The 27,352-nt window shown below is 43.6% G+C and overlaps 1 protein-coding gene across 8 annotated transcripts in view; it reads right to left on the reverse strand.

The window, feature by feature from the left end:
• The window catches only part of MICAL2 (microtubule associated monooxygenase, calponin and LIM domain containing 2), a 187,095-nt gene that overhangs the window by 5,644 nt on the left and 154,099 nt on the right, over positions 1 to 27,352 (reverse strand). For all 8 annotated transcript variants that reach the window (XM_029582916.1, XM_029582920.1, XM_029582918.1 and 5 more), the window contains 5 exons: positions 21,973 to 22,070; positions 18,934 to 20,317; positions 13,783 to 13,877; positions 8,523 to 8,615; positions 4,699 to 4,792 (listed from right to left, as the gene is read on the reverse strand). In XM_029582916.1, the coding sequence (XP_029438776.1) occupies positions 4,699 to 4,792; positions 8,523 to 8,615; positions 13,783 to 13,877; positions 18,934 to 20,317; positions 21,973 to 22,070 (1,764 nt within the window). The remainder of the gene's footprint in view (positions 1 to 4,698; positions 4,793 to 8,522; positions 8,616 to 13,782; positions 13,878 to 18,933; positions 20,318 to 21,972; positions 22,071 to 27,352) is intronic.

The following is a 27,352-nucleotide window of genomic DNA, read 5'->3' on the forward strand; positions in this document are numbered from 1 at the left end:
TCAGGCATAAAAAAAAATAAATATGTAGAGGTGAACTCTATTTCAGCAAATTAGGATCTTAAAAAAAAAAACCAATCAAACAAAAAAAACCCCTTTAGCTGCCAAGCAGAAAGCTTGGGGTTGGATCGAGTGCTGTGTAACTTACAAGCTGCCCTTCTGATCAGTTTAATTTGGTCTCCTCTCTTAGACGGTCTGTTGAGTTTAACATTGGTTTTGGAATTCATCATGGAGGGTATTTCAGATTCTAAAGTTATCCAGGGTCATTTCTTTGCTACCCCCCCCCCCCCTCACCCTTTATGGAATAAAACCTAGTTACACAGTTTTAATCATCAGTTTTGACCTGAGCTAGTGTAAAGCAGGGTTTATTATATTCTAACACTGTGAGTGAGCAATCCTGATGGCTGGAATCTGGGTTTAATCCTTTGACCCAGGTACACAGAGGTCCTCTATACCAGTGGGCTTGAAACAGATAGCCTCATGTCCCATCCCATGGTATGGATGAGGGTTTTGTATGAGTGGGGATTATATTTCTAAAGAATTGCTCTTATGAAGTATTAACAAATCATATGTAAATGAATAGCACAAGGTTTGGTCGCAATGAATAAAACATGTAAAAAATTGTGTAAATTGTTAAATACGTTGTGAATAATGGATTATTGGGACATTTGTGTCCTAATCGACCTCTGGGTTGTGGGATACCATCCCAAACCGGAGCCATTTCCTCTCCTTTCAGATACCAATGACCTGAAGCACCAACAGAATTAGAGAAAGCAATATTTTCTGGTTTTCTCTCAGAAGTACTGCATTCCAAGGCCACAAAATAACTTGCTGGCATACTTCTGATATTTCCCTGTAACGCAACAAAGAGCCCAGTGCAGCTACAGACTTTGAATTTATAAAACACACCGCATCTTCCTTTACAGCTCATGAAACAATTTATTTATTTATGTTCCAACCCCATCAGAATCAGCTTCTATTCAGCAACAGCGCCATGAGCTTTCATTCACAATTATCCAGGGATATCCTCCCACCTCACTTAGTACGGTCATTGCAGCGACGGTTCAGGGCTCCTTCCTGCAGCTTGTCACCGTGGACCCTAAACACAGCCACTAGATGTCACTGTTGGGCAATGGCTGAGACTCCCTCCCAAGTCAACCTAGGGAGCAAAAGACCTGACCCAGAATGGAACCCAGGTCCTTTCCCCCTCTGCATGAGCACTGCCATTAAGACACAGGGCTGGCTCACGTTTCAGCTTTTTTTTTATAAGTGCATTTCTGATGCTCTGTATTTGTACATATTATTCGGTGCCTTGTAACGATGGATGCTAGTTTAGTACACCACTGTAAAGAGAAAGTCTTCCAGTGTTGGTATGAAAAGGCGCAATGATGTACAAAAACTTCTTGCATTTTGGCATGAGCACACAAAATATATCCGGGTTCATATTTTTCTTAAACATTAGTTTCTCAGAATGAGTAAGAAAAAAAACCCCCAAAACCCATATCCTTACAATGGCCCATGAAAGTAACAGCAAATGCGCTCCCATGCAGCTTCCTGAAAACTATTACCCACACAGGTGGTAAATACTGGGACAAGGGGGCATTATCCTGCCACATGACCTGGACACATTGGGTCACAGTTAACCCAAACTGCAAAAATTTATTGGCGGCAGTTGGTTTTCCACTGCTTTGATTTGCATGCCATCTGATTCTCACATTTATCATAGTAATTAGAGATGAGCTTCGTTTTTTTCTACTGGGTCGTTTTTTTGAGTCGGGGTAAAGTTAGTTTTTCCTCGGTTAGTTTTTTGGGAAAACTAAACGGGGAAAAATGAAACCTGCCCAAAAAATGACACGGGAAAACGAAGCTAAAAAAAAAACCAACAAAAACCACCCCAAGCATTAAAATTCACACCATCCCGATCCCTCCCCAAGACTTACTAATATCCCTGGTGGTCCAGGGGGGGTCCCGTGAGGGATTTCTTTCTCCGTGCCATCTGACTTTCGGGCCTGCCTCGATCAAAATGGCGCAGATAGCCTTTGCCCATACATATCACAGGGGCTACCGGTGCCATTGGTCAGCCCCTGTCACATGGCCATCGGCGCCATCTTGTGCTCCTACCATGTGACAGGGGCTGACCAATGGCATCGGTAGCCCCTGTGACATAGTAAGGGCAAAGGCTACCGGCGCCATTTTGATTACTGGCAGCCGAGGCCAGAGTTCAGGAGATCGCTCCCGGACCTGCGCTGGACCACCAGGGACTTTTGGCAAGTCTTGGGGGACCCTCCTGATCCCCACAAGACTTGCCAAAAAGTCCAGCGGGGGTCCGGGAGTGACCTCCTGCACTCGGACCGTTGGCGCCAGTAATCAAAATGGCGCCGATAGCATTTGCCCATACTATGTCACAGGGGCTACTGGTGCCATTGGTCAGCCTCTGTCACATGGTAGGAGCAATGGACGGCCAGCACCATTTTGTGCTCCTACCATGTGACATAGTATGGGCAAACCCGAAAAACTAGTTTTCCTCGTAGTTCAGGGAAAATTAGTCTCAGGGTTCGGGGCCCCTGACCCACGACGAATTAGGCAATTTCGTTGAAATTGCCTAATTCGTGATAAACGAATGCACATCTCTAATAGTAATAGGCTAAACTGGGTATTTCACGTCCATAAATACCGAGGCAGACAACATTTACTGTGCCTCTGGGTGTGGATCGAATCACACAGGCCTGTATTTCCATACAGGTAAAAAAAAAAATAAAAAATAGGCAACTGCCTACGACTCCAAACTTGGAGGGTGCTATCCAAGTTTTGCCACCAGGGCTGGCCTGGAGCTGAAAGGAGCAGGCCAGCAGGATCCTCAGGCAGCACCAAGCCGCCTGAGGATCCTCTCGCCACAGGTTTCCTTACTAACGGGGAAAACTTGAGCAGGGGATAGGGGGGGGGGGGGGCTGCTGCAGAGCCTGTGAGCACTCGCTGGCTCATGGATGTCCCCCCCTCCCAAGGCTGATTTTTCTTCCTTGGCACTGCCTGAAGATCTTTTGAGATCTGGGACCAGCACCAACCAAAGGAGCGGAGGGGGAGGGGAGGCACGATTCTGGGAAAAGATCTGAGTGGGAGGGAGAGGAGAGGAGAGAGAGAGAGTTATCTGAACCCTCCCCTCTCCTGCACATATTCAAGGAATGCAGGTTCAGGCCTAACCACTAATGATCCCATTTAAAGGCTGGTGCTCAGCATTTTATTTTACAGCAGCTCTCAGGGGCTGCCGGGCATGCGAGGTCCTCCAGAAGTGAAACGTCTGAATCATATTTATTCTTTTCAGGCCGAAATTCAGCATAAGGGGCCCGAGCGTGGTTTTGTTTTCAAAGGGCGCTCCCCGACTGCTTTGTACACGTTTCGTGTAAACCTCGATCCGGAATCTTCTCTCAAAACACCAGCTCTTAAATTCTCTCTTTTTTTTTTTTTGTGGATGGCAAAGCTGGATAAGTCCAGGCACATGGCACTTTTAATTAAGGTAATTTGTCACTGCATCATGAAATAATGAGAAGGAAACCAAATAAAGGCTATTCACAAGGCTGGGGGATTATTTCCATTATATTATTTAAATTAAAAAAAAAAAAAAGCAAGCGATTGGTGTCACTGCCAGGACGAGATCATCAAAGCCTCATTGTGCTCATCCGTCTTCGCTGCACTTTCGACACCCACGTCGTTCTTTTCCAATCCAGCGCCAGGGTAAATGACGAACTCCCAAACGACCAAAGAACCTTTCACTCCACATTTGCTTTAATTATTGGAACAGAGATGCACAAAATGGCAGCAAGGATCGGTGTTTGCAGGCCTCTCTCTAAATCTGGATACTCAGAGCCTTTGTAGCTCAATATTGCTGTTAAACCGTAATCATTTTCTAATTATCTGGCTAGCAGCTACTTTGTCATTTGCCAGACTTAACCTAATAAGCCCCCGTAATTCATTAAGCAGCTGTTTTCTGGTTTGTTTGTTTGTTTGGTTTGTTTTTTTTTTAAGGCATAAAACACTGAGAATGAAAGCTGTGGTGGACACAACGCATGACTGCAGGGTGGAAGATGAAGGGACGGGACTTTGATGTTGACGTTCTTTGGGCAGATGTTAGCACGATGGCCTTCTGTCCATGCGCTAGCACAGCAAGCAGAACATCTACAGATGCACCGGGCTAAAAGCAAGCAACGTGGCAAGAAAGCAGGAAGATAATAAAACAGGGGACAATTCAATTACCAGTAATGAAAGACAAGGAGCTAACAATCCCTCTCTTTCATATTTTTCACGGTCTCTAAAAGTCGCCCAAAGTCACAAAGAAGAAGTGTCAGTGGAAGTGGGATTTGCCCCTAGATTTCCTGGCTCTTAGCCCACTGCTCTAACCATTAGGCCACTCCCCCAGGGTACCCAGAAATCTTACCTGGCACGCACCGCCGGCGTGCCACCAGGGCTGCGCTGAGATTCTCGGCGACTCTCGTCAGCACGACGGGAGTCTGTGTTTGAGATTTGGAAAATCCCTACGTGCAAAACACCGTCAGACGTCGCGGCAAGTTTTGGTGTTCGCAAGCGCAACGCCACCTGCGTGAAAGCTGGTTAACAGCCACCGAGCACGATGTACGTCAATATAACAATACCCGTCGGCACGCTAGCACAGGGATTACATCTCAGGGTTCGCGTGGGGGATAAACTCACCAGACTCTCCCCGCAGGGCCTTCTCCAGTTCAACACCTTGCGCCTCCAGAGACCGCTGTCTCTCCTCAATCTCATGCAGCTGTCGCTGGATTCCCTGTCAAACAGCAATGACTGTTTTATATAAGCACTGGGTTCCCACCTAGCCTGTGGTGGATGGGGCAATACAGATTACTCAGCCCTTTGTGAAGTTCCATACAGCAAGCGAGGAAATCAGGAGCATTTGCCAGCCTTTGGCACGCAATTCTCTTCTACACAAAGAGCAAGTCCCAAATCTGGTCCTCAGGAACCAACTCCCTCCCCCTTCCCAAGCAGGGCTGGTTTTCAAGCTTTTCCTAATCTGTATTCTCTGCTATAACTGGGTTCAATTCACTGTTTCAAAACACTGTTGGGAGTGTGAGGACCGGATTTGGGAGCAATTAGCACAGAACACACAGTGTATGCTTTTTCTTGAAATGATAAACTGTCTATATTTCTCCCCAAGGGCATCAATGGCACACACTCTCTCATTTGTTGTTTTTTTTTTTAGGCTGCAAGACTGCTTTCATCATCCCTTGAATGTAACTAGTTTTTGGAAGGACGCTGCTGCAGAATCAGCCGTTCCTGTCTGTAACAACAGAAATAGAAGGGCAGCACACCTACAGTGACCATGGCAGAAGGGATCGCTTCAACCCCTTCTGGTTTTATCCTCCCCCCCCCCCTTCCCCACGACCATTCTCCTATGGGCTTGAAGTTTCTGCTCATTTTAAGAGACACTGGAATGATGAGTCTAAGTGCAGTGAAGGAGTGTAAAACCAGACTGGGCTTAGCCGGTCCCTTGCATCATCAAACTATCTGGTCACCTTAAACACTCTCCCCCCACATATTCTTCTCCTCCGCACTTTGAAGTGGGCAGAAGGGGGGGTTATCGGGGCATTTTGATTCCTGGTTTCCTCACAAAAGACGACAAAAAAAACAAAAACCAAACAACAAACCCCATTGGAATCTGAGGAGAAGGCGACGCCTACTGGTGAAAGAGCACAGCTGCAGTTTTAAAGTGCCCACAACAATACTTGGCCAGCAGCAAAGATAAACTTGCAGACTGCTACCCAAAAAGTGTTGACAGAGGCCCAAGCACAAATATTTTCCAGTTTTAGTCGTGCTGAACGCTTGAGTGGAGGGATGCTGAGCCAAACACAGGCCCAGTCTATTGTGCTAAAGGGATCACCTGCTCCGGCCCTCAGGAGTAACAGACTCCCCCGCCCCCCCAAGATATTCATCATTTTGAGTATCCTGGAAACAAGGCCTGTTTTTGGCCATCCCTGCAGTGACCATTTCCTATTTCGAGGTGAACTGTGAGAGAGCAGCAAAAGTGCAACCGGAAATCGGTGGCTTTCCTAGCATTGAAAGTCCTGATGTGTGCCTGCATATAATCTGGGAAAGTAGCATGAACTGGGGGAACTGGGACCTTGCTTTACCTTTTTCAACGAGTAACAAAGACTCTGTGCACATTTATTTTCACAGTGCAAGTCCAGTCTGATGTAGTACGGTAAATACTGAAAAAGGTCTGCCATTTTTCCATAAAAAGTCATGCGGCATGAGGGGCCGACCCAGTGGCAGTGCTGGGTTCGATTCGTAAATCGGGTCTTCTGCTCTCCCTTGGCCCAGCTAGGCCTGGGGATGCTGTGGAGGCAGTGTTCACAAGGCCCGGGGGAATGGAGGGAATCTCAGTTCTTGCACAGCAGCGGCAGGCAGAGTCGCCAGACACGGGGCCCGGGATTGGAAGGCCTAGGAAAGAGCACTGATGCGCGGCACCCTGCCAAAGATCGTCACGGTGATGGCCAAGACAAGTAAGTTGGGAGGTTGATTCTGATTGAGCTGAAGATCCAAGGAAGCAGGAGGAAATGCCAGACCAAACTTCCCAAGCTCACCCCTAGGAATGCCTGCCCCCCCCCCTCCCCCCAACTAAAAAAAAATAAAAATGCTGTATTTAGTTTTATTGTATAGCAATTGTAAAAATGCCACACAATTACAACTGGTCATCATGTACTATAAACTACACCCACTAACACTGAAATCTTATAACTTCTCCCATTGCACAAATTTGACAAAACAAATTTAATGGATGTAAACGAGACCAACAACTACAGGGGAGATAGACCAGAGTGAATATTCTTTTTACTTTAACGGGCCGATTCAGTAAAGTCCGCAGGAGAGCGGGCGAACGTCCACTCTCCAGGCGCGCGCACAGGCCACTCGCCACTGAATCGCGTGGGAGTACCTAATAGGGCCCTCAACGTGCATTAGCATGTTGAGGGCGCTATTAGGTGCCGCGGGTTGGACGCGCGTTTTCCGCCCCTTACTGAATAAGGGGTAAGGGAAAACGCGCATCCAATGGCAGGTTAACTGTACTGTATCGGCCCGAAAGTCAAGAAGCAAAGATTATCAGCATTCATGTTCTGCATGTCTACTTATATTGGGTAGCTGAAGGCATCCTCAACAGCTTCAACATAAAACTTTAAGAAGAATGAAAGTCAATTTTTGGTTCATTCTAAATGGAATGAATAGAATCCAAAAAAAAAAAAAAAAAGAATTTTCATTTGCATTCATGTTCAGAAGTCTCTGCGTGCAGTTTGTAGTTATGTTTACAAAAAGCAGAGTGTGGGGGCACATCAAAAATTGTGTACAAATTTGTGTACACAACTTTTGATGTGTGCGTACAAACTGCTTTTTGTGAATACAACTATGAACTTTGCATACAAACGATGCACACAATATTTCCAAACATGAACAAACAAACAAAAAAAAAAAAAGAACAAAACAAAAACCAAATTAAAATCCTCATCAAAATGAACCAAAAATAAATGAGAACCCCACCCAAAATAAAAATAAAAAACTTTTATTTCTTTGCACTTGTTTATGTTCTGTTTTTGTGCACACCCTCTTGTTATTTGTAAACCGGCATGATGGGGTTCCTAATCTCGAATGCCGGTATAGAAAAATCTATAAATAAAAAAATAATAAATAAAATGAAAATCTTTGGTCTGCACATCACTGGTAGATCTAACTGGAAGGCCAAAGGAGCAGGAATAAACTGCTGGACCCCCAAGAAAACCCCCAGACAAAAGAAAATCTCTCCCATTCACACCACAGCTCTTCTAATTGAACCATGGGTAGCTACTGTGCTTGTGACTGTACAGTTTGTCATCACAGGTAGCTGGAATTCTGCAGATCCGTTTGCTCTACTTGTAAGGTGCAAACAGCAAATCCATAAAGAATGCAATGATAACGAGTGGCTATCCGGAGCCTTGCCTCTTCCTTCACATTTTATCCGTTATCATGCACCTCATGTGGATCACCGATGAACCGGATTACTTGGCTGAACTTGCAGACAGCTTGGACTTGTTCTTGTGCGAGTGTGCAGGTTTGTGTGCAACTCAGCCTCCTCTCTCTTTCATTTGCTTTCCCCAGAGCGATTACCTGGGTGACACAGGTCTCCTCCCTGGCCAACAACAGGAAGGGAGGGCTCCATTCACAGCTGAACCTTTCTCTACCATTCATTTTTAACAGCAGGGGTATAGCAGAAGTACACAGATGGCTCACTTAACCTTGGCTCTAGTATATATATATTATGTTATGCTACATTTATATACCATTTTCCTTGAACAAACTTTGCTTGCAAGATAGTGTAAAACCCAAGATCCTTCAGCAGTTACTTGCTCTCTTCCCTAGCCCACCCCAAGAAAGAGCATGCCTAAAACAGGTTTTACTTCTGACAAATATCATCTTCTCTGCCTGGTAGCCACTGAGCTGGGCACGTCATGAAAAGATTTTTTTTAGTTCCTAACCTGGGCTTTGTGGAGCCTTCTCATCTCCTCCTGTTTAGCCCGTTGTTTGGCTTCTCGCTCCTGCTTTTTCCTTCTTTTGGACGGCGTCTTTAACTGAAACGGCAGAAGCACAGACAACAGCTCAGCACGGGTCACTGGGAATTTTTTTTGTGGGAGACAATCCTTCAAGTCACGAGCCTTTTTCTGATAAACTGATCTGAAGGAGAGACATAAATATAAAATCTCTCTGCAAGAATGTCATCCTACATGCTATAATGAGTAATAGTGCAGGCAGCAACGTATTAAAACACATGCGTCAGGGTAAGTACGAAGACGCCAAGCTTCAACGAGATCCTACCAGCTAGACTAAAGGATTTAAAGATTCCCCCATGTACAGTGGCCATATGTTATTTTAGCAGTTGGGGAACAAACTGTACACACGGTTAATTTTCAAATATATATAGCATAGCTTACCCTGGTCCCAGAACCAGCAGGCACAAAGGTCACGGGTAAGCTTGTGCTCACGTAGACTTCAGCAAATTTTCAAACAGAAACTACCTGAATAGATTCTCTTTTGAAAAGTCGCTAAAGTTCCATGAATTCAGATGTACTTGCATATTTTGCCAGTAGGTAGTTTAACAAAAACTGCTCCAAAATAAGAAAATATGGTTAAAATATGCACCAACACCAAAATAACATAGACAACAAATAAAGTGACATGCTATACCAGTATATTTGAATCTAACCTTTATAAATATATTCTACATCAACGGTGCTCAAACTGGTCTTCAGGGTCATCCCAGCCAGCCAGGTTATCTAATGAATATGCATGAGATGTGCACGCACTGTCTCCTACGGAACACTCTAAAGGAAGACCCGAGATTACAAAATGCTTACTTACAGTCTTAAAAAAGGGGTTAAAAACTTGGTTATTTAAATTGCCACACACACACCCATCATTATAGAATGAATTTATATGAACTAAATTAGATAAGAACTACTATGATATCCTTGAAGATGTATTACTATGAACTAGAATAGGTATTCTCTGTGATGTTGAATTAGAAGGGTGAATGTTAACACAAAGCACATCATCGTTAACCATGAATATGAATGCTAATACTGTAAACCGTTATGATCTTCTTTTGGAATGGCGGTATATAAAAGGCTTAAATAAATAAGTATTATGGAAGTAATATGAAATATAAGGTAGCTCTTATTACTTTAATTGTTGCAGTGCCAAGTTTGTTTTTAATTTTTTTTTTCTTAGTTTTTACCCCATCTTATTGTTTTACATTGTTATTAATTTATGAATGTCTTGATCTCTGTGAACCACCATGATTGTATTTTTATATAGAACAACGACATATAAATAAATATAATGCATGCAAATATTTCTCATGCATATTCATTAGTGATCTCCTGAAAACCCAACTGGCTGGGAGATGCACCCCCCCCCCACCCCAAGGACCAGTTTGAGTCACCCCCCCTGCTTTACATAACATTTTCATACAACTCTGATGAAAATACAAATACATAAAATTACATTGTTGTCAGACATTACAAAACTCACAACAAAATCAAAACAGAAATAGCACATAAAAATAACAAGCCTAATTATTGCATATGCTCTAGTGCAGGTCACTTTATTTAATGAAATCTGCTCCACTAAGGGCAATTTTTAAAGTTATTTAGACAAGTAAACTGGGTCTCCAAAAATCCCCCCCAAGCAGCTAAAAGCACCGGTGCTCAGTCACCACATGTGTACTTTGAGCCACATTTAGGGGATATTGCTATTTATGCAAAAAGCTGGCATAAAGTCCACAGACCCTTGCCCTTTGAAACTGAGGTGAAAGGTAGACAGATTTTGCACCTGGGCAGGCAGTTTGAAAATTGATCCTGGGTAAATTGCTCTGAAACTTTCCCAGCACATATGAAGGGCAAAACCGTGCACACTGTTCCACCAAGCGCGAACTTTTCGCCGCCTTTTTGCTTTCCCCAGGGCCAGGTTGGGTTGAGGGAAAGCAACAAGGCACGTGGTTTTCTAATTTTCAAATCTGTGTGTGTTGCTGTGGCTGGGAAACAGAATCAGCAGAGGAAAGGAGGTGCAAGTCTCTGTGGAGTTTCCTTGGGAGATCTGGTGCAAAATCCGCAGGACATTTGAAAAATTGCCCCAGTGATTGAAATCAAGTTTGTATGCAGTAGTAAAAAAAACCAAAACAAACCAAAACAAAAAAAAAACAAACACACAGTTTTCATACCCTCGAGTTATTCAACCTGTCAGCTACCTTATATGTTTTTTGAATGCAGAGAACATATCTAAGACAAGGTCACTGCGTCAGCCCAGTGGATCAAAACCACAGATGCCCCAGGTGCTCAGCTTGGGTCTGTGCTCCTCAGCCAGCACATGAAGTGGGCATGTTGTGCAGGCAATGCTCGACCTCCAGCCCAGAGGTCGAAAGGTGAAACATAACTGCCCGTTCATGCTAGCTGGCCCTACTACAACATCTGGCCCCTCCTAGCCTCCAGAATTCACTGCATCACATGATCTGCAATGAAGAGTGAGAGATAAGCAGAATAAATCTACACAGAAATAATCTAGAGTTTGCATGTAAGGTGCTGCCTTCCCTCTAACCTATGCTGCCATGAAACAATAGTATGGGGGCAGCAGACGCATGGAGTGCTGGCATGAGCCAGGACCAGATTAGAGCTGGACAATAAAGAATCTTTAATCACTTCTGCAGGATAAAAAAAAACCCAAAAAACAACACAAATCAAATGGAAAAACTGCTGCAAAGAAGCCGAGAACTCGAGGTAACTCAATGCACTGTATCAACAGAAATACACGTGGGAGCATGAATAGGCGTTTGGGGAAAATACTTAAGCAGTTCTTTTCATTCACACAGCTCTTCCTACACAATTTGCTTTTCTCCATTTTTTGTTTGGGGGGATAGGGAGCAATCTGTTACTGTAGCAACTAATACTCATTTCCTTCACCACAAATAGGTAGGTAATTGATAAAATTAGCGCTGCAGGCATTAATTCTCAAGCTTTTTTTTGTGGCTTGATGAGGAGGAGGAGGAGATGAGAGGTCAGTTTCCAGCCAGTGGTCCCCCCGTCCCCCCCCCCCCCCCCCCGTCCCCGGGGTCATCAGGGCTAGAAAGCCATAGGCAGAGGCGTTCGGAGGCGGCCCAGTGTGAAAAAGCATCGGCTACAGCACTAGAGCCCAATACGCCAATGGCCAGGTGACAAGGGCAAACTAGTAACTCGAGGTGGGGATTAGGTATGAGCGTAGGGGGTTGGGGGCCACTTTCACATTCAACATGAGCAAGCAAGAGCTGTACCTGCAAGCAGGGCTGGATTTAAGCCTGGGCAGCTCACTCTGAATCTCTAGCAGTTACTCAGAATATTTATCTGGCTAACTTAACTCCTTTCTAGAACACTTCTGCATTATCCAGGTAAACGTAAGCCAGATGATGTTATCCGGCTAAAATGTAGATGGATAAGGGGTAGAAATAGTCTCACAAGTTATCAGGCTAAATGCTTGTTGAATATGGACCCCTCCCCCAACACTTCCAGATCCTCCCCTCTTGATGCACACCAGATCTTCTCCCATACACCGTAGCCCTCAAACCCTTCTGATGCCATCATCGCCCCACAGAACCTTTTCCTTGATGCACTCATCCCGCTGTTCTGCTCTCTTTTCCCCCCCGTACCTTTTATTTAAATTCCGCTTTTCTGCACGTCAAAGTGGATTATATCTGGGTGCTGTAGGCATTGCCAGCGGGGTGGTGTTGTGTGGTGTGGAGGGGCTCAGGGGTGGTGTGGAGGTAGTGCAATGAGAGCTGCTCCCACTCTCCTACCCCTCCCATCATCGGGGGGGGGGGGGGGGGGGAGTCCTTGCTAACGACCGCCGTCCAAGCTCTCCGCCTGCCGGATTGCTGCTTCTGCAGCTCTGGGTGCTTCTGAGTTGGGAATACGATCACCTGCCGAGCTTCAGGGGAGCCATAGAAGCAGCAGTGGCTGGGCAGAGAACTGGCAGGTGGAGAACTGGTGACTGGCAAGAGCCTAACGGCAAGAGAACTTGAAGCAGGGAAAACAGCCATGTAGTGGCAGCCTTTGAGAGCTATTAATCTAAGGACAAGAAAATAAGGATATCTAATGCATGTGGCAGATAAGGAGTAAAAGACGTTCATATGCATAGTCATGGAAAAGCAGAAAAGGGGAGAGATTAGCATGTGTTCTTTTCAGTGTCACCATTAAATATTCCATGGCTGTGTTACCCGTTCTGGAAGAAGCCTGTCCACTTTTATGCGCCTGAAGATTAAATGTGCCAGAATCCTGCCCAACCTTTGCACATTAAGATGCACAGGTACACCATGCTCTAATTCTTAACAGAAGCTCAATGGGGCAAGCCTTGTGCTGTGCAAGCAGCCAAGCAGAGGACCCTGGGTTCAACTCCCAGTGCAGGCTGGCAGGGGCTGGGCGGAGGCAGCACTCACAGCCCCTGGCAAGAGGAGGAAGTCTCAGCCATTGCTCAGCGGCGACACCTGCTGGCTGGAATTAGGGTGCATGGATACCAGGTTCCGGAGGGAACACCACTTTGCGCCTTTCATTGGCCAAGGACAGTCACTGAAATATCTGGGTGAAGTGGAGGGTAATTAAAAGAAAATAAAACGGGGGTGAGGGGGAATACCCCAGATAGTTGCAAATGAAGGCTCATGGCACTGTAGCAATACAGAGGCCAATTCCGACCGAGCTGGAAAAACCAAAGGAGGAGGAGGAAACAGTCACGCCAAAGAAGACCATTAAAAATAAATAAATAAAAACAAACCCCCAAGAGTGCAATGAAAATTCGCTCCTCCACCCCCTAAGCAAAGTGAAGGGTTCTGTCCAATCCAATCCAATCTAAGCATCTGCTAGATGCAAAGGCATGATTCCTTTAATGGGTCTAATTAGAATGAATGCAGCACTTCCCATGCAGGCTGCCTGGGCCGTATCCGAAATGAAGCTGTAGTTCCCTCAAGGGGGATCGGCATCTGTTGGCGTTAATTCTTTCAATGATTTACTTCTTATCCTACCTAGTGTAACAAACACTCAGCCCTAACGAGGTTCTGTCAAGCTTACGGCCTTCTCTTTCTCTCCCCTTCCTCTCACGTATGCTTGCTGACCTGCTTTAGAATCCGTGGACACGAGGAAACGGCTACGCACGAAGTAAAGACCATTCAGCCCGAACGTACATCAAGTGGGAGGGGGGGGGCAAAAAGGAAATATTTATTACCTTTAGCGGTGGTGAAGGGTTATGATGAAATTCATCACCTGAAGAGGCAGAGCTGTCTTCATTCACCTGCGTCCTGTCCCTTGCATTGCTCGATCCTACAAAGTGAAGACAAAAAAATCCCATTGAAAGCAAAGCTATCCCCCCCCCCCCCCCTGTGTTCTGCAGCCCCTCAGACTGCCTGCACTGTGCACCTGCCCTGGGCATCGGCAGGATGGGCCTAAAAAGCAGTCAGAAACCTGGCAGGGTCTTTTTAATTTAATTCTTGGCTCAGGCTCAAGATTTTTACCGCCCGCATTCATAATTCTTTAAACATGCCATGGTATTATGCGCTAATCAATTAAGTCCTCAAGCACCAATTACGCAGCGTGATGTTCTGCCGAACACATTCAACAAATGAAATCCATGATTAAAAATGCATGTCTGGAGTGAGCACTGTTATGTAAATAATTGTTTAAGGCACACTATGCGAGGTAACCGAAAGCAAAAAAAAAAGATCTGTGCCAGCTCTTAAAAAAATGACTGTGTGACTTGCAGTATCTGGCACCCATTTTTACTGAATGACAGCTGCTCTCTGTAAAATAGCTGGCATCAGAAAGTCTGGTCATATAAAAAAAAGAAAAAAAGATTATATCACAAATGTAATCCAAAACAACTGGAGACAGGGACCAAGGCTTTATCAAATAGTCTCATGGAAAATTAGCATTTCACTAATTTTGCCCAAACAAATGGCACTTTTGTTTTGCTAACAAAATAATAATTTTCATAACATGTTATGAAAGCAAGGAAAAATGTATACATCACAACAAGGCACTACTTAACGGGATTCCTTAGCCAAGCAAGTACAAGAATTAACTGAAAACACACACATGTGCTAAGACACGCCGGTTGCTATTTAATTACAGTGAAACAGAGGCACCCACTGGTATTACCCTACCATTATAACTGCAAGCTCTTAGTCTGATATTCATGCCAACTGTATTTTTTTCATATGTGCTGTTCTATATATTCATGAAAATACAGATAGTGTTGTACCCATGTCAAACTATGAGAATAATGCAGTGGCAAGTTAAACAAGACACTATTTAGTAGCACTTCTGAACAGATATTCAGCTATCCCTGCAAATCCATAAATACAAGTTTTCATCTATGAATTTACTTTCCTCACCAATCAAATATCCAGAATGCAGTACTTGCTAATCTTCTAGCAATAATTGGGCTCATGGAAAAAGAAGCTGCCATTGCTATCAAATGCTAAAAAGACATCCCACTAGTATTTACAACATTGCTAAGCGTGGGATCCCTCCTTTTTATCTTGGTAAGTAAGCGTTCTTTTCTTTCGTCATTGTTTCTGATGGTAGAGGTTGGAGTATGGTTTCCAGTCCTGGAAGCCTTACCTCAGAACAGGAATTAGTGTGTTAGCAGTTCAAAGATGGGCTATCAAAATGATGTGGGATTTGGGGCAAAAGCTCTACAAAATGAAACTTAATAACCTAAGTTTGTACATCCTAGAGGACAGGCAAGATGAAGTGAGGCAGGGAAGATGTGATTGAGACATTGAAATATCCAAAAGCTATGAGGGATGCACAGGAGTTAAGGCTCTCTCAATGGAAGAGAGCTTTGAGAACAAGGGAGGTCATCATGATTTGAGACTTTTGAGGGGGAGAAATGCCAGGAAATATTTTTTCATGGAAAGGGGTGATGGATGCATGACACACATTCCTGGAGTAGGCAGTGGAGGCTAAAACTGTAACAGATTTTAAGAGGGCATAGGATAAGCAGAAGAGGATGCAGGAGCATGACCCTTGGTGGTCGGTGAAACAGATAAGTATGGGAAAATAACTGTGGGAGCTTGCTGGGCTGATTCGTCTTTTTCTGCCGTCATTTCTATGTTTCTATGCTTGAATCTTTATAATGCTGTACCCTGAAGGATTCTATAGTTAGTTGGGGGTTGCCAGCATGAATGGTAACGTTCATAATATGAAGCATTAGAAGTTCTAGTGGAAATGCAGTAAGTCGTGCAACCAAGTCTTTGTAGATATTTGGGCAACAGCTGTGCTAAAGTTGTTAGCTAGTTAGTTTAGACCACAACCATAGAGCTTTCTAGCAGCTGTATCTCTCCGATAGGCTGCAAGTACAGTTAAAAACCAGGAGTCCTATTGGAAATGCAGGAACTTACACAGCCGGGTCTGTCTGACAGGCTAAAAAAAAAACCTGGGCTACACAATCAGAAAGATTCAAAGACATTTACCTAATCTTGGGTGAGCCAACTATCCACTGGCCATTGCCAACTGAAGGTGAGAGCTGTGTGGCACTAAAGGCTGGGGTAAATAATGTTTGCTTGAATTGCTGGGATACAAAAGAAAAACTAGTTATTACAGTTAGGGGAATCTATAACAACTCAGACTTGGCGAAAAATTGCCCACAGTTATCATTTATATAGAAATGCTTAGACTACTTTGGCTGGCTCATACATACAGTATGTAGTACTTGTACCATATATTATTGTGAACATGGTTTGTTCACTTTTAAATTCATTTTTCTTTAATTTATATGAAAAAAAATCATAACAGCTTTTAAAAATCAAGATAAGAAAATACACACACTAAATAACTTTGCAAGTAACTTCAACCACTCACAGAACCTACAAGTATCCCCAGTGCATTAGCAGCAGTTAAGCCAAGCCATGCAATAGTCAATAACACGTCACAATTACTTCCTGCACGAGAAAAATGTTTGTGCAATGGAATCCTCAGTAAGGGAGCTTTCCTGAGCACTCACCATTTATCTTCCCATCTCTCGCATTTTCACTACAGTGGCACTACAAATAAATGTTGACCTTGGACGGAACCCAGGCTTGTTCTTTCTTGCTGCTTGACTCTGAGCCATGAAGGTTCATGAGCTATGGCGCTACCAGGTAAATTAAGGCAATAAGGCATGGCGGAAGTTTGCTAACTTCAACAGGATTTCTCAAACTCTGAGCACTCTGCAGTCTTAAATATCTGTTCGAGAAAGAGGATTTCCGCACAATGGTGCAAGCTTCCATACTCCCTATTGTAGACTACTGGAATCCCATTCTCTTGGGTCTGCCCACTGCTACTCTAAGACCTCTTTAACTACTGATAAATGCTGCTGCGCGTCTCGCCGCTGGCACCATGAGACGCAAACATATCGCTCCCGTGCTCTTTGACTTACACTGGCTCCCGACTGCAGAACGAATCAAATACAAAGTCGCAATCATCAATTTCAAACTGATTTCCTCCACCATTTCACCGTGGTGCAATGCTTTGCTTTGGATTTACTGCCCATTTCGTCAGCTCCGCTCATTACAAAGGGGCCTTCTAGACGTGCCCTCTCCTTTGCATGCCAGGCTTAGTGTTACCAGAGACTGTTCTGGAACTCCCTTCCTGAAGCACACTGCGCCTTGCAGACAGCGTGAAGTCTTTTAAGACTGTTAAAAACGTGTCTATTCAGACCAGCATTTTGCTAGGCCCGTGATCGTTTTGGTGTGTCTGGTACTTTCTAATGTTGCAAGTATTGTATTGATTTTATGCTCGTTTGCCTCCTGTACATCGCCTAGGAGATAGGTGATTAACAAATGGAAATAAAGAATCAAAGGCACTGTCCTATATAACATGAAAAGCAGTCAGATTTTTTTTTTTTTTAGCTGTTTTGTCATAAGGGGAATTAGGTAGTGTAATGTGAAACTATTCACCATGGTAGATGGAGTGAGATAATCCAAGTTATCACTCACAGGCCTGTCTGTTCGCACTGTCCACACCATTCCACCAAATCATAAAAATCATAAAGCACACAACAGTGATTGACACTAAATATTCCACACTATAAAATCTGCAGTTTCCCTAACTGGTGCAGTTGTCAGGACCCATTTTATGCAGCTTACTTCCATGTGAGTGATGGGAAGAGGCCCATTCCCTTTTAGACATTTTTTTTTTAAAAGATGCTTTTTATTCAAGCCGTTGATAAAAGTTGATATAATTACTGCTTATTTTCATTTATTTTACTTTGGTTTTATTTTAGTTGTGTTGCTCATAGCATGTTTCATGATTTATGAATGCATGTTGTAATCCATATTGCAAAATTTGATTTGATTTTATGGGACATAAAATTGCTTAAATAAATAAAAAATTGTTGCCTGGATAGAGAAGAGGAAAACTGGCTCCCTCCTACCAGATGAAGGGAGTAATTGGAGTAGATTTCTACCCACAAGTCTTGTCGAGTACCTTCACATGGTGACCTTGTTGTATAATATCTTGACAAAATCTCAGCATGGCTATTAGTGAAGTATGAAAGGGAGGATAAAGAATATTTCATGCTAGCTGCACGGCACTCAGGATAAAAAAGATGCCCACCCTTAGCCTCAGTACTAGGGTTAATGATGATGGTAGCAATAGCACAGACCCTTCACGTGAAAACATCATCACTGGTACAGCTATAGACCAAGGTGACCCTGTTAGATGCACTGTAACAAGAAACAGACCACAGACACTAATGAAAAATCTAAGAGGAAGAAAAACCCTTGAAGGTATGCTTGGCTTATGTGTGAGGTTCATTCTTCACACGGTATGCACAAGACAAACCTGTTTGGATACACTACCCTGAAGATTTGGAGGGCACCAATTCAGTGCCTGGGGATTTGGAAGTGGATCATGGGAGCCTGAAGGCTAGGAGACCTCTGGGAAGGTTGGCCTTATTTCAGGCACGAGAGGAGGCAGGAGAGGAGCACGAGGTCCTTGACATTAGGAGGCCCACATTAATGTGGGTAATGGATAGCTAAATACTAATAGTTGACATCTCCTGAGGTTCCAGAGAGGACATCTATTCCCACATCTCTGCAAGGTACCCTATTATTTCATGCTCCATCCTTTCTGTTCTTATAAGCCTTTCCCCACCAGCTAGAAGGTCTCACAATGCTAGAAGTGAGTGTGAAAAGGTGATTTAACTAGTAAAATTTAAGAGGCACAAGTTTGTGGTTGCAGGTCATCTTTGTACAGCAATTTTGGTCCCCTAGTGGGATACAAAATCTAGTTTTCATGCAACTGATTTTTTTTTTTTTGGAAGAGTTTAGCAAGCTGCATATAAAAGGGCATTACATTAAAAATAAAGTCTGGCATTACCCCATCAGAAACTTACCCGCCTCTTGTTCACTGAATGAACTTGACGTGCTGCTAGCGAAAAGTGGAGTGGATGAGCGGTTCAGAGGGTCACTAGTTTCCTTTTCAGTAGCTTTTTTCCTAAGGGAGCCAAAAAGATTCCAGATATTTTTCTCATCAGTTACTGCAGCTCTGTCCTTGAGTCTTAGTGATGAAAACAAGGTGTTCTTTCTTTTCCGAGTTTGTGAATCATCCATCACTTCCTTGCTGGAATTCTCCTTAAGGCTAAACTTTTCTAGGAGTTTTGGCATGAAGTCCTCCATCTTTGTGTACGGCGAATTGTCATGTGTTGGTTTACAGGGTTCCTCCGACAACCTTGAGTATGTAGCATAAGTGGAGAAGTCTCTACGAGGGGTTCCATAATCAAAGGACGGCGTTTCTCTTTCATTGCTAGAAGAGGTAGATGGCTTGGAGGGTGAGTTGCTGGTTTTACCAACTTTTTCTGTGTTTAGAAACAAGAACGAACCCGGAGACTTTGATGAATATTCTTTGTTACTCTGACCCCTCCTTAAAACCCCAGAAGATACAATTGGGCTAGGAAAGTCTGTGTCACTGCTTGGAGAAATTAATTTAGATTTATCATCTGGGGTCCTTTTCGCATTGTCTGGAGTAGGGCTCAGTTGTTCTAGTATGGATCTTTTTATTGCACTCGCAAATAATTTAAATGGCGATTTAAGTTTGCTGTCTGTACCTGCTCCTGCGGTATTATCTGCTTTTGGTATCCTCAGCTCATCTTCCTGGTCTTTGGAGAAACTTAATGAGCTGTCATTTGCAATCTCAGAAGACACAGTAAGACTTAGTGGTTTAGGTTTTTTGCCTTTTTTATTATAACCCTTCTTTGATACCGACTTCTCCAGAACATCAGTGGTTTGATTTTCAGATTTAGCTGGTGTAACGTTTTCACTGTTCCAATCAAGTAACATCGATTTCTCCTCTTCAGAAAGTACCAACCTTTTCAGCTTCTCATTTGACACTTGGTCTGTCATTTCTTTTTGTTCTCCTCGACCTCTCTCATCTCTTTTTGCTGCATTTCTGGAGGACAACTCCATGCTCCTATCAATAGAAGCATCTGTTTGTGTAGGCAGTTCCTTGCTGTATACATTCATCTCTTCTAAATCATGCTCTCCAATCTTAGTCTTTTCATCTTGGCATTCCTGAATCAAACTGTGCTCATCATATAGTCGGACATTTTTGGATGGGTAATGGTCATTGTCTACCAACAAAGAATCACTGGTCCTATTCAGAAGATGACTAGAATGAGGTTTGTATGGAAGGACTTCTTCACTGACTTTTTCTTGAAGTGTTGGAGTGTTGAATTCATTACGCCATCTTGCTATTTCTGATGGGGGATCTTGAGAAGGCATCTACATGAGATTGAAAATATACTTTGATTATTACTCGAATGCCAGAGAAACTTGTGAACTATACAAGGAATTTTTCCATGGAATGCACAGCAAGGGGTGGGGGAGGGGGGAATGAATTAATATTGTCCTGAACACTAGAATTTTTCTGGTTTTCATAAAATGTTATGTTCCCAATAAATCTGAATAGAGATGTGCAAATAAAATTAGGTTTTTAAAACATGTGGTGAGCAATAACGAAAGTGTGGAAATCAGGGCTTTGATTACTGCCCACATTGTAGAGAGGCATTCCCAGGAGATGAGAGAGAATGCCACCTGTAGTTGTGTATAATCAAAACTATGCACCTCGTTTTACTCAAAACGTTACCTGCAAAGAAAGCAGGCACAGATCTGTACACGCACACAAAAATAGGCACATAACTTTTATTTTGATTATTGGTGCAAATTTAGAGGGTAAAAGGAACCCAAAGAGTTTGCACAAACATTATTGCCCTCGTAATCCGATAAAGGCAATCATACATGCAACAGTAAGAATTACTTTGAAACTAGCAGTAAAAGCTCGTGCACAGATGGGGAAATACTGAGGAGTGTAGAAAGTGCATAATTGAGATGTGTGCTACTAGAGAATGCACGCTGAGTTTGGGTGTACTGTGTGGTAATAGAGAGTCAATTAAGTATTCAGAGAGAGAGAGAGAGAGAGAGAAAGAAAGAGAGAGGCAGAGCTCAATTTCCATGTATGGTAGTAGACAGTGAATTGGACAATACCGGGAAAGAGGGGTGGAGCTCATTTCCCATACAGAGAGCAGGGCGGAGCTGGAGAGTACAGGGGAGGGAGGAGGAAGAGCTCAATTTGCATACCAGCTATGCAGGTGCAGGGCAACTTTCCTTTTTATTATAGTTAGATATTACATTGTAAATCTGCAGGACACCTTGAAACAGACACATCCATAAGAAAAACACAGGATGGGTGCTCTGGCTACTCAGCTACTGTTTAAATAACCCTTATAGGTACCATCAATACTGAAATAGAACTTTCCGTTAATTACAGCTGCTTTCGTAAATCTTGAGGGATGATGTCAAATCACAGATACTTCCAGATGTCTGGATTTTAGGGAGGATTGCAAAGAAGATTAATCCTATGAGCATATCAATATGTTTTAAATATTTCAGAAAGCCGCAGAACAAAATACTGGCCTTTCACGCATGTGAGCCAGAAATCTAGAGCAATTGGTGTCCAGAGAATTTAAAGATTTTTTTCACTTACGAGGTTACGTAATCAAAATAATTTTCTCATCTTTTCATCATCCATGGACATTTGGGTACAAAATACTTTGTAATGATTTCTCTCTTCCCCATCCCCCCAATTTATTAACAGGACTTAATATAGTTCTAGTACATTGAGGGGGCTGGAGTTTGAAATATGGGGACATTTTTCTAGGACCGGGACTAGTGAGCAAAGCAGAAGGAAGAGGAGCATGACCATGAGAAAAGTACAACTGGGGAAGGTGTGTGTGTATGGTGTGTGTATGTGTATGTGTGTATGGTGTGTGTATGTGTGTATGGTGTGTGTATGTGTATGTGTGTGTATGTGTATGGTGTGTGTATGTGTGTGTTACAGCATGCACGCAATTCCAGCTCCAGGTTTTCACAATCGATACCTCTCCTTGAGAGTGATCCTCTTCAAGTGCATCTGGAATACAGGGAGCACTCTCCTTAGAAGGCTCTTCGCTTTTCTTGCCAATTATCGGAGCCCATCCTAAAAAAAAATAAAAGGAAACACAATCATTTGCACTTATTCTCCTACCATGACATGGCCATTAATGACATTTAAAAATGGAAGAAAAAAAACAAACATATACGCACACATTTGCGTGCACACATACATACACTTATATTCAAAGCATGCACCAGAGGAAACTGTGGTACAACTGAAAGGCAGGTACAGCAGCTTTTGTTATCAATCATTTTTAAGCTGAAACATAACTGAGGATCACATTTATACTCTCTCTCTTCTTTTGGGAAATATAAGTTATACACTGCCTCCGGTCTGTTTAATTTATACTGTAGGGCATCAGAAGACCTATGGACTTAACCCTTTTTGGACCTACTTTCCTTAATCATAAAAAGCTCATTGTGAAGCCACAAAGTCCTAAGAGGTCAACAGTAAGTAATCCAGCAAGAAGGAAAGTTATTTGGCTAAATTTTCCCAGATATTCAGCGGAACATACCTGGAGAAGCGTTCTGCTGAATATACCCAGATATTCTTCCAACCAGACTTACCTATATAAAACTTTGCTCAGCTAACACTGAATATCAGCACCGCCCAGACGAACTGGTGCTATGTCTTCATACCAGGACAAACTTAGCTAGGGAACAGAGGGAAATATTCAAATCCTGGTGTTTGTCTGGGCAACGCCAGGACTTACCTAGACAATACAATTTCTTGAGCTGCACGGAAAAAATCAGCATCAAGCACGTGGCATGTGATGCAAAGTACTGGCACCGTCCGTTCCTTGGGGCACCCCATAGCAACTGAAGGCACTTTTCCTATCACCAGAATTTAGAATGTCCAGGATAGCGAGCAACACCAGCCCATCCCAACTTCCAAAACCATCCGTCAACACCCCTCTGACTCTCGCTTTGAAATGCCCCAGCAACTATAAATCGTGCCATCTTTATTGTGAAACATGCATGATGCCCGACGAGGATCCCACCTGCTTCTGTTAATGATCTCGAAGTCCTGTTGCCAAGCTGTGCCACTGTGAGAAGTTTTAAAACAGCTAGCAAAATGGCTCCGATGTTTGGCAAGAAAAGAGCGAACGGGTGCAAGAGTTATCCCTGGAGTCCAGTGGATATTTGCAGGACCTTTGGCCTTTGAAAGGTATCCCTTGCATCATGGCCTGATACATATTTGCCCTGGGCCTAGATATCAGTTGCTACTACTCCTACTGCCAACAGGTCTTCTGATAAAATCAGGCCGATGGCTGAGGTGCGTCTTCCTTCCCCCTGTAGCTAACAGGAGGAGATGCTGCTTCCCACAGCTTCAGGTTCAGCGCAATCAAAGGCTCTTCAGCTGGGAAAGGTAGGCGCTTTTTCCCCTCTCTCAGTGCAATCTAGGACTTTGTCAGATAAAAGACGACAGCTAGTAATTATATGTCAACATCCTGTTAGGGAACACAGCTCTCATTAGTGCAACAGGTTTAATGTCCTTGCCGTGCCGAAACGTACAGGCACTAGTATGTGTGAATTGAAAAGTTATTGCAAGACAAGGTACTGTGGCACATTGTATTCGCTGGTGTTAACCAGAAGTCATTTTCCCATAGATACAAGGACTCTCCCTATTACATTACAGTCTGGTAGTGCTATCACTACCATATATTCCACTATAACGATGTCATCTGATGGGGGGGGGGGGGGGGTGTTTAACTTGAGTCTCTTTAGAGATGTGCTGCAGCAAGCTATGCATTTTATTCAGCACCGCAAAGGATTACAATTGGGTGTCCTCAGGGTTTATGTTAGGCATAGAGAAAAATGTAAAGCTGTATGGAAGGTTTTGGGCTGAAGAGCATGCGATAACTTTACATCATGAACTACAAATGACTTGCTAACGCTTAGGGAAGTGGCTAAGGTTACTGCATGTTCTTCAGCCCATATCCTCAGAATACACAGAACGAAGCTGTGCATTTGCCATACGAGCAGGTTAACATGGAGGCAACACCTTCCTGTGGGATGAACCCAACACATTGGTGGCTCCTGTTCGTGAGTTATGCTTATTATACAGCAACCAAAATGATAAAGGAGATGGAACAGCTCCCCTATGAGGAAAGGCTGAAGAGGTTAGGGCTGTTCAGCTTGGAGAAGAGACGGCTGAGGGGGGATATGATAGACGTCTTTAAGATCATGAGAGGTCTTGAACGAGTAGATGTGACTCGGTTATTTACACTTTCGAATAATAGAAGGACTAGGGGGCACTCCATGAAGTTAGCAAGTAGTACATTTAGGACTAATCGGAGAAAATTCTTTTTCACTCAACGCACAATAAAGCTCTGGAATTTGTTGCCAGAGGATGTGGTTAGAGCAGTTAGTGTAGCTGGGTTCAAAAAAGGTTTGGACACGTTCTTGGAGGAGAAGCCAACTAACTGCTATTAATCAAGTTTACTTAGGGAATAGCCACTGCTATTAATTGCATCAGTTCATCAACCAACCTCTTCCCTTCAATAATAATTCTATAACATACCAATACAAGGGATGCTTGTGTCCTGGTATTACTTATGTACGGTGGCTATTGTTCAAGGACAGCCAATTTTATGGGTGTCCTTTTTAGCCCCGTCTATTAATCTTTATTATCCAAAATTCAATGTAGATTTTCTATTTTGTCTTTTTCTTTTTTATCTAAAAAGATCCCCTTATCTCCCCGTTTTATGAGGCGACCCGCTACTTGTTTGTCAATACTTATCAGGACATCCGTCTCAATTGCTTCTCGCGGGGATCGCGTCTGCCTGCCCGACATGGGCCATGTTTCGGCACTCTTGTGCCTGCTTCAGGGGCTACGGGGGGGGGTTTGCTGTGTCCTAAACAGGTACTCGATATCTGTTAGTTCTCCAGCTATAAAAATAACAGTTAATTCTCATCTTCGGACTACTGTAACAATCAATCTGATTAAGATCACCATAGTTAGCCTCGGTTTCAGGAAATCAATGGGTGTGGACCCATGGTTAGTATAAAAAGTGGCATAGGCGAGCGCGCCCTAGACACAGAAGGAAGGCGCCGTCCACGAGTAGGAACATTATCAACATGACAGTAAGTATTTTTTGAATGTGTAATCGGTATATGAAAAAGTTTGTTACAGTAGTCCGAAGATGAGAATTAACTGTGTTATTTTTATAGCTGGAGAACTAACAGATATCGAGTACCTGTTTAGGACACAGCAAAACCCCCCCCGTAGCCCCTGAAGCAGGCACAAGAGTGCCGAAACATGGCCCATGTCGGGCAGGCAGACTCGATCCCCGCGAGAAGCAATTGAGACGGATGTCCTGATAAGTATTGACAAACAAGTAGCGGGTCGCCTCATAAAACGGGGAGATAAGGGGATCTTTTTAGATAAAAAAGAAAAAGACAAAATAGAAAATCTACATTGAATTTTGGATAATAAAGATTAATAGACAGGGCTAAAAAGAAGGACACCCATAAAATTGGCTGTCCTTGAACAATAGCCACCGTACATAAGTAATACCAGGACACAAGCATCCCTTGTATTGGTATATGTTATAGAATTAATTGCATCAGTAGCATGGGATCTTCTTAGTGTTTGGGTAATTGCCAGGTTCTTGTGGCCTGGTTTGGCCTCTGTTGGAAACAGGATGCTGGACTTGATGGACCCTTGGTCTGACCCAGTATGGCATATTCTTATGTTTCAGCTGGACGCACCAGGGAGTATTTGAAAATCCCACCATGCTGACCAGGTCTTCCAGATATACTGGTACTTACCCAGATATATCTTTTGGGGGGGGGGGGGTGCTCCGGGGGCATTTGGGTGTGTGAGCCAGACTTTGCTGGATAACTCTGAATATCAGAGCTAACTAGTGGGCCGATACAGTACAGTGCGCTGCAACGGAGTGCACTGTTAACCCGCCATTGGATGCGCATTTTCCCTTACCTCTTAATCAGTAAGGGGCCGAAAATGCGTGTCCAACCTGCCGAACCTAATAGCGCCCTCAACATGGAAATGCATGTTGATGGCCTTATTAGGTATTTGCGCACGATTCAGTAAGTAAAATGTGCAGCCAAGCCGCATATTTTGCTTTCAGAAATTAGCGCCTACCCAAAGGTAGGCGCTAATTTCTTCGGGCACTGGGAAAGTGCACAGAAAAGCAGTAAAAACTGCTTTTCTGTGCACCCTCCGATTTAACATCATGGCGATATTAAGTCGGAGGTCCTGAAGGGTAAAAAAAAATAAAATTAAAAAAATAAAAAATTGAAGTCGGCCCGCGGCTATGAGGTCGAAAACCGGACGCTCAATTTTGCTGGCGTCCAGTTTCCGAGCCCATGGCTGTCAGCGGGCTCGAGAACAAATGCCGGCAAAATTGAGCATCGGCTGTCAAACCCGCTGACAGCCACCGCTCCGGGCCAAAAGGAGGCACTAGGGACGTGCTAGTGTCCCTAACGCCTCCTTTTGCCCGTTTCTACTGCCAGGCCTAATTTAAATACTGAATTGCGCGCACAGGTGAGTGGCCTCTGCGCGCACCGGGAGAGCGGGCATTTGCCCGCTCTCCCGCAGACTTTACTGAATCGGCCTGTAGGTAGGCTATCTGGATAAGTTTAGTTGTACTGCCGGGCAGCCCTAAATTTGCCCAGATAATGTGGTCAGGCGTATTCAGTGGCATGGCCACACCATTGAATATCCAGTTTAAGTTACTTCATTAACTTGCCTGGACAGCCTGCGGTTCCACATTTACCACTTTTATTCTTTGGTTGTCCTCCCATGCATCAGGTTCGTCCTCACTAAAGGTTACCACCTGCAACGTGTTTACTGATCTTTATTGCTAGAGATTCACAGAGAAGTCAGATTCAGAAAAATCTGAGATTTACAAAATCTATAGGTTAACTACAACAATACGTTTTATGAGGATGTTAAAAAGACTGAAGAACAAACCAAGGCAAAATACTTGGAATTTTTTTTTTTTTTTTTTTTTTAAAGCACAATGCTTTGACCTCCTCTTCAAATTGACTCCGTTTGTCAACTGAAACTTTGCTCTAGATGAATAAATTGACATTAAACAATTCACCAGCCTTCTGCTTTGTTGTAAAACAAAACTATTCTACCCAGCATGCAAGCAGAGTTTGTTGACATGGTCGATCTTGCGACAGCTCACTTCTAGAGACGACTTTTAGCTCCCCCTAGAGGCTTCTTCACAAGATACAACTCGGATCAAGTGAAAGCAAATGTAGAGATTTGGGAGCACAGGTCCCGTCCCCCAGGTTGAGGCAGGCACGTGCACATGTCTGGGGGAAGGGAGATAAAAATGGATGGGGGCCAAT

Source organism: Rhinatrema bivittatum, chromosome 17 (genome assembly GCF_901001135.1).
Source record: "Rhinatrema bivittatum chromosome 17, aRhiBiv1.1, whole genome shotgun sequence".
NCBI classification, from domain to species: Eukaryota; Metazoa; Chordata; class Amphibia; order Gymnophiona; family Rhinatrematidae; genus Rhinatrema; species Rhinatrema bivittatum.